Source organism: Octopus sinensis, linkage group LG18 (assembly GCF_006345805.1).
Source record: "Octopus sinensis linkage group LG18, ASM634580v1, whole genome shotgun sequence".
Taxonomy (NCBI): domain Eukaryota; kingdom Metazoa; phylum Mollusca; class Cephalopoda; order Octopoda; family Octopodidae; genus Octopus; species Octopus sinensis.
The window spans coordinates 40,232,986-40,241,980 of NC_043014.1; the positions used below are offsets into that span (position 1 = coordinate 40,232,986).

Consider the following 8,995-nt stretch of genomic DNA (forward strand, 5'->3'; position numbering starts at 1 on the left):
TCTTCTAGCGGTGTCATATGAAATTGTCACCCATAATTATGACCCTAGTATCGATCTATTGCATTTCAATCTGTTTTAGGGTTAGGGTTATGGGTGGGGGGAAGGGTATCTTTTTTTCTTCAGAAATGTAAATAAACCCAATCTGTTTCTTAAACGAGGGACATATTCATACGGCACAGAATGTTTTCACCTCAATTAGACGTCATTGATTGGTTAAAATTGCAGAAATTGAAGAATATAAACAACAAATATCTTATAAATTATAGAATTTTCTCAATAAAGCCAAGAGAAAAAGGTGTTTTATAAACATATTCTACCAGTATACGAAGTTTAAAATTTTTTAGTTACCTAGAAATTATGTTAAAAACTGCCGTTCAAACCGAAAAGATCCCATGAAAATATTGTACACGTACAAAAGTTTTTCTGTTCGAAATCGACCTAATTATTTCTCAATACCATATACAGTAATTAGCAGAGTGAACATCAATGTATGATTTTTAATAATATGACAAAAAAATCCAAGATATTTGAGTCTATGAAAAAATACGAAAAAGTTCAGATAAACAAGGTAAGGGAGGTAACTATGTTATGCCTGTAATTTTTTTATTAGGAACATAACTAGTATTATGAACGATGTGTTTTATACATTGTGTGGCTCATGTCCATTTATTGAGAAGGTCTGTAAAGAATAAACATGTTTAAAGTAAAAAAAGCAACAAAGGAAAAAATAGGCGCAGGCATGGCTCTGTGGTAAGAAGCTTGCTTCCAAACCACACGATTCTGGATTGGTTAAGTAGTCTAACCAAAGCCCTGTGAGTGCATTTGGTGGACGGAAACTGAAAGAAGCCCGTCGTATATATATATATATATATATCTAATATACAATAAAATTTTTCGGAAAAAAATTTTATCAATGGTCAGCATATTAAAAAATACCTTTAAAGGTTAAATTTATAAACAACTTATAAACAAGGGCAAAAGAAAAAAATTTCTAATGCCAAATATGCTGAAACTAGACACATCGTCCATAACCATGGATGTGCTTATAGTGATGAATTATATGGTTACAGACGATGTGTCTAGTTTTGTCATAATAAAATTTTTTCTTTTGCCCTTGTTTATAAGTTATATATATATATATGTGTGTCTTTGTGTCTGTTTGTCTTCCACTCACCACTTGACAACTGAGACTGGTGTGTTTGTGTCCTTGTAACTTAGTGGTTCAGCAAACCACATCGTTGCAAAGCAAATTTCTTAATCACAGAGCCATTCCTAGTTACAAATAAATTCCAGTGAGTTGTAACTGGGATTTGTTTTTTCTTGTTTCAGTCATTTGAGTGCGGCCATGCTGGAGCACCACCTTAAAGGGGTTTAGTCAAAGAAATTGACCTCAGGACCCATTTTTTTTAAAGTCCAGTGCTTATTGTCCCACTGTATGGTACCATGGGTAAATGTCTTCTATTGTAGTCCTGGGCCAACCAATGCCTTGTGAGGATTTAGTAGATGGAAACTAAAAGGGACATGTCACACACACACGCGCACATATATATATATAGATAGATAGATAGACGGATAGATAGATAGATAGATAGATAGATAGATAGATAGATAGATAGATAGATAGATAGAGCTACATAAATATATATATATGCCTTGTGAGTGAATTTGATGGATGGAAACTTGGGGAAGCCCATTGTATATATGAGTGTTTGTGTTTGTTCCTTGCCTCTGCTTGACTACCGGTGTTGGTTTGTTTATATCCCCATAACTTAATGGTTTGGCAAAAGAGACTGATGGAATAAGTCACCAAACAGACTTAAAAAATAAATACTGGGTCGATTTGTTCAGCTAAACTCTTCGAAAAGGTGCCCCAGCATGGTCACAGTCCAATGACCAAAAGATGTAAAAGATAAAAAAAGAAAGACAACTGAAAACAAATTCTATATATTTACAAATATTTTTATTTTTGGATGTTCAGTTTTTTGATCTGATTTGTCAATATCAATAACTCTGTTCCCACAAATATTTATATTGATTTTACAGATATTGGTTTTTTTAGAAACCCGCATGTAAAATAATTGTGAGCTTTCTCTCTATCTTTCACTCTCGCTTCATCTTTCTCCTTTCTCCCTCTCAGAATTTCAGTAGCATTGCTTTATATATATAGACTTGCATTCAAAAAGGTAGCTTATGCCAAGCCACATTATACGAGCTTTATAATATTATGATGAGAGTTCAACATTGGCACTGACTATAAAATCAGCTTAGTTTTTTAATCTTCTGAAGCCAATACAAATATATACCAGCAATTAACTGAAAGGAAGGGAAACGCCTGGCAACCACTCATTCTTCTGCATTAGGTCTGGTAACAAGTCCCTCTTATGTTTTAGCTGTAGCTTCTCTACACAATGTTCAAAAAGTAAAAAACATCTAGAACAATGTCAAATTCACCAGTAATGAAAATGTTTTCTTCCATAGATAATTAGCAAGTTATTTGCTTTTGGTTTTCATGAAAGTTGTTAAGTCAACTTACAAACCCTTACGACAGCATATTATCATAAAAGATATTGTATCTACACCTCCCGAGCTTGAACCAAATAAAGGGAGACCTGCAGACTGTAGGCTATCTTGTTGTCTGAAGCAGCTTTGGCATAAAAAAAGTATGCCGCAAAAGATAGCACTAATATTTTTGCTTGTTTTCTGTGTAGCCAGTGGAATTCCATAACAGAAAATCCCTTGTTTTAAAACTTATAGCTAAGCCAGAATTAGTTGTAGCTGTTCAAATTTTAATTTCCACTGCATAAATGGAAAAATTTATGTTGCTACTGTTTTAAGAAGCTCTATAAAAGACTTCATCAAATGGTGGAGCTGATGGCTCTGGTCGAAGGTGAAGGTGTCCAAATGTTTCTCTCTCTTGCACGCTTGAAGAATGCATTAAAGCTGTATGGTTATACACTGCACAATGATTGTAACTTCCACAGTGATTATACATGCCCCCATGATTATACATGCCCCCATGGTTATATCTATCACAATGATCACAAATATAATGACCATACATTATGTGTGGCAAACTAGCTCTTGCCGTTACAATGCTATGGTAACTAGATGCTTGATTCTTGTCTTGTATGTAAGTTGGTTGTGGTATGTGCTGAGGTACATTTTGTAATATTTTACAATATTTATTGCATTTATGTTGCTTTAAGAAGTTTTCGGCATTTACAGCAACACATTCTGCACCAGTAATACAGATAGATTTTTTGTTAATTCGAAATCCTTGGAAATTAGTCAGTACTGTTTGTCCTTTGGATTCTAAGAAAGTGAAATGAGAAATGGCATCAAGACTTGGACTTGTTAATTTTTCCTCCACATGTGCACCCTTGTAGTGATCAATAAGTACAGTCTCATCAGGAACAGGGTGTCTTGAGACAGTGAATTTGGTAATAAGAGAGATTCTGTCAATTAGTGCTTCGGTATAATCTGGAACTTGAAAAAATTCCTTGTCAAAGCGAGACGCAAAATAAGCTTTGGCTTTATGAAGTAATGCTCTGGTATTAAGGTATGATTTCCAAGCATTTTTCGAGTGAGGTTTGGTTTTCAAAACACGAATAATGCACCTGTTTCCACGATGTATTCCAGAGCCATTAAGAACTCCATCGTAAAGAAGGTAATCCTTTGCTATCACAGAGGGTTTATATGAAAAATTTGCAAAGTAATTCTCGTTGTTATATTGAAATGAGAGTGTTTCATTATCCATGGTGGGATAACCTAGAAAAAAGAGAGAAAAAAAAATTATGAGAAATACATGATACAGAGAAAGAGATAAATGTTGGAATACATATATGCATACATATACATACATATATACACACACACACACATATATATATACAGACACATTCATATCTATATACACACATATATAAAAATTTATATACATACACACATATATATCTACATATACATATATATTTATATACATTATATGTGTATATATACATATATGTGTGTATATATACATATATATGTGTGTATATGTGTACATATACATGTGTGTATATATGTGTACATATACACATACATGTGTGTACATATACATATATACATGTGTACATGTGTGTGTACATACATGTGTAAATATATATATATATATATATATATAATATATATATATATGTGTGTGTGTGTGTATATACATATATATGTGTATATATGTGTACATATACATATGTGTATATATGTATGCATATACATTTGTGTATATATGTGAACATACATGCGTAAATATACACACATATATATATACACACACGTGTGTGTATATACATATATAATATATATATATATACGTTTATACGTCCCCTGCCAAATTCAAGATCACAACATACATGTACACTGCAACATAATTTCTTTTCCTCAACAGGCCCTGCCCTATTTAACATTGTCCCGAGGGAGATCAAAGAGGAAAAGGATCCCATCAACTTTAAACAGAGTCTGGATAGATTCCTTCAAAGAATACCAGATAAGCCACCCATAATTGGATACAACTCACCCAACAAGAACTCACTACTTGAACAAAACTTGACTTAAACAGGATTCGAATAATCCTATCAGGTGGTGCTATTAAGTTAGACATGGCCTAGACCAATCTCTGGTCGAAACATATCTAAGTTTATCTAAGTTTATATATATATATATATATTATATATATATATATATATATATATATAATATATATATATACACACACACACAAAATACACATATCCGTATGCGTCTGCATGCATATTTGGAAAACTTAATCACATTTTATTTTTAAGAGAGAATGTGTGTGTGGTGCCAACATCTGAAATTGGAATGATCACTGAGACTGAAAAATTATTCCGAATTCAGGCAATAAGTACATTGTTAAAGTGCAAGTTGTAAGCGGTAAAAACGTCTTCAATTGATTGTGAAAATTTCCAAAGAACTAAAAGAAGTTGGCATCAGGCGAAACGTTTATGTCAAAATGATTTTAAAAGAAACGTTCACGATGATACTGTGTTGCTGCCAAAAGTCAGACATATATTTTCGGCTAATACACAGACAAAAAAATAAAGAACTGATTCACAGCCAGTTCAAGAACTGTTTGATCATTTGGCATAGTGAAGAAAATTTTTATGAAAAGTGTTTTTAACAAGTGAAAAAAAAATTGGGTTTATGGCCATGATGTTGAATGAAAAAGATATACATACAAATATACACACAAGTATGTAAATGAACACACACATATATAGACATATACATATAAGTTCCAATGTACGTAAAGCGGTTAGCTTTAAAGCTAAGGACTTTATGGACGTGAAACTCTGAGTAATCCCTATAGACTGATCATAACTGACTTTACCTAATTACTCTACTGCTCTATAACATAGAGTGTGGCTTCTCCTTCGGATTTAGGATTAACTGACAATATATATATTGGTAAAAACGGTAAGATAACAAAAGAAAGAGAGAGACTTCAATATTATGTAAATAGAGGAAATTTATCTGTAAATTAATATGTGACAATAATTCAATAACCAAGATAAAACTCTGAGTTTCGCATGCCGAGGTGGAAATCTGGCCAGATAACCGAAGAGATGGTGTTGTGGATTTCCACCTCGGCATCCGAAACTCAGAGTTTTATCTTGGCTATTGAATAATTGTCACATATCAATTTACAGATATATATATATATATTATATATAGAGATATATATATATATGCATATATACGAACATACATATTAATAATCATATACATTATTATAACAAGGGATTGGCTATAAGCCTGGAAAAACAGACACCAAAAGACGCTATTACCACCTATTATACACACGCGCACACACGTACTTATGTAAGGTTAGGTAAGGCCTGTTTGCGAGATTTCCCTGGGTTTCACATCCATAAAGCCCTTAGCTTTATGGCGTATTATAATCAGATCCCAAACTTGTTGGGTTATGACTTCTCTAGAAAATGCTGATGATACGCCGTAAAGCTAAGAGCTTTAAGGACCTGGAAACCCAGGGAAATCCCATAAACCGGCCTTACCTAACCCTTATTTAGATAAAATAATGCCCTAAAACTTAGTGCCCTTCTTTTTCGGATTTATGTTTTACAGACGATATATATATATATATGGTAAGAAGCTTGCTTCTCAATCACATGGTTTCGGGTTCAGTCCCACTGCGTAGCAACTTGGGCAAAACCTTGTGAGTGGATCTGTTGACGGAAACTGAAAAAAGCTCGTGGTGTATATACATATATGTGTATATATATCTGTGTGGCTGTGTCTGCATATATATATATATATATATATATATATATATATATATATATATATATATATATATATATACATACACATACATACTTGCATATATATATATATATATATATATATATATTATATATATATATATATATATAATGTGTGTGTGTGTGTGTATATATATATATATATCTGTGTGGCTGTGTCTGCATATATATATATATATATATAATATATATATATATAATACACATATATATATATACAATATATATATATATATATACACATATATATATATACAATATATATATATATATATACACATATATATATATACAATATATATATATACACATATATATATATACATATATATATTTGCGTATATATATATATTTGCATATATATATATATACATATATATTTGTATATATATATACATATATTTGTATATACATATATATTATACTTGCATATATATATATATATATATATGCCTATATGTATACACACACATATATATGCACTACGTATGTTTGTTTGTATGTATGTTACAGCGTGTGTGCGCACATGTAATGCGAGTAGTTGTCTGCTTTTGCAATGCAATTTTTACTTAGTTTTCATGCTATTTCGAAAATACTATTTTACAAAATTCTTGTCCTTTCTGCTGTTAGAAATGTCACCCGAGGTGGCATCCGTATCTTATACTTGTTGCATGCTTTTTCAACCATTAGAAATAGTCTAAAATTTATGAAGATTTCGAAATTAGTGCAAGTCTGACAGACAGCACGAAGCTAGCTAACGTTAGTCAACAATGGAATAATGAAGAATGAGAGGGAGTAGCGAAACTGCGGATCTTTGCAGAATATTAGTAACGCAAGAGAAATAGTTAAATAATTAAACTGAAATCGCTGATAACTTGATCGAGAGTTCTGTGATTGCTATTCTCATCGATGCTGATAATCGTAGAGGGAAGCAAAAATGTATAAATGTGAAACTTAAGCCTTCTTTCATTTCAGAGTAGCGTGTGTAAAGGAAAGAATTGTGAAAGACGAGGACGAGTTCGTATTTAAAGCACCAAGAAACTTCAATTTCCGTAGCCAAATGAATAACGAAATATATACAATAATATTTTGAAATTAAGCTAAAGTGGGTTTGATTGTAAATGAATATGTAAACTGACAATATGTAATAAAGTAACTAAAATGCCAGTGAATGAGAAAGAAATAAACAAATATGAGAACTCACGTTTAGCAGCACAATATATCCAACAAAGAAAAGTTTCTGAGAATGATGATGATCTCAATAAACAATAAACGTGCTTCTTTTTTACAAATAGTTTCTGTATTCAGCTTGTGTGTGTATATATCTATACATATATAAACATATATAAGTATATATAATAGATATATAATAGATATATATACAACGGTTGGCTCTTCAACGGAAACAAAACTTATACTAACAATTGAAAGTTGAGTTTAAAAGTTTTGTTTTGACAATAGTTGTTGAAGAAAAATAATGTTGATTGTTTATATAAGTAGCTGTTGATGGTTTCGGAGCTTAACTGTTGCTTTGGAGTCCAATGCAGATAATAAGAATTGAAAGTTTTTTCTCCCAATTTATATTGTAACCAGACGAAAATCCCAAATCTATTTTCAGAAAATCCGGTTTCATTGTTTACACACAGTGGACGGTTACAGAAGAAAGACAACTCTTCGTTCATATTTAGACTTAATTGAATCAATGAATCATTACACTAATTGCAATAATCGACGAAATATTTTAGTTGGGGGCTTTGTTATGAATGGGAAATTTGCCCTTGTCGGGGATTTGAACACAGAAATTACGAAGGGACTCCTAACAATATAACACAAAGCATTTTGTTCGCCGCCCTAACAATACGAGCAACGCACCGCTTTGTGAAAAAGTAACGCAACTACTTTTAAACTCATAGCAGCAGGTGTTTTAAATATGCGTATTCGACTTAAAGAGCGCCTTATATTGTTAAACCCCCACCGAATACTTCGTCTTTATGATTTCAGAATAGTTAAGGAAAGACAAGTCTATGAAACTGATCAAAGCTATTTCGTCAAAATATTTTTTTTTTAAATCTTTACCTGTGGTTTATAATGTCATGTGCAAGGTAAACCGAGCTTTCATATTGTTATGATACTACCGTGTATTTTGCTTTTGAGTTCTCTCTGTGTTAGATAAACGTTGCTTGTAGAACAAAATCCGCGGCACTGCTTAAATACAAAGGTCCCGATGCATCTCCGTAACGATATGTTTTACAGTGCATACTAGTTAGGTTTTGTTTTAAGGTTAGTTAGAGTTTGGGTTAGTTTTAGGGTTTGTTAGGGTTACATAGATGCATCGGGACCGCTCGATAACTAAAAACAATGAGTTATGACTAGTAACGCAGAAATTGTAGTAAAAAGCATTTTTTTCTCTGCACCCTATGCATAGTAAGTAAAGCTAATCGATCAGAAAAATATAAATTTAAAAAGCTTTACATTTTGTATGGCATATAACGTCAGAATGGATATTTCTTATCTAAGTTTTCGAACCTGTCTTTTTCGGCATAATTTCGAAATATAAGGTTGTCCCAAAAGTTCGTAGAAAGTCTTGGAAAATAATGGTCTTTATTTTGAGGAATAATTTTTGTTGTTTTTGTTAGTACTTGGCGAGTAAAAATTCA

The 8,995-nt window shown here is 32.0% G+C and overlaps 1 protein-coding gene across 1 annotated transcript; it reads right to left on the minus strand.

Annotated features, from left to right (window-relative positions):
* Nucleotides 1-1,938: 1,938 nt before the first annotated feature.
* Nucleotides 1,939-7,662, minus strand: LOC115221665. Its single transcript, XM_029791866.2, has 2 exons — nt 7,543-7,662; nt 1,939-3,768 (listed from the first exon to the last, which is right to left on the minus strand). The coding sequence occupies exon 2, from the start codon at nt 3,755-3,757 to the stop codon at nt 2,831-2,833; it is 927 nt and encodes a 308-aa protein (XP_029647726.1). The 5' UTR covers nt 3,758-3,768; nt 7,543-7,662; the 3' UTR covers nt 1,939-2,830.
* Between the last annotated feature and the right edge of the window lie 1,333 nt (nt 7,663-8,995).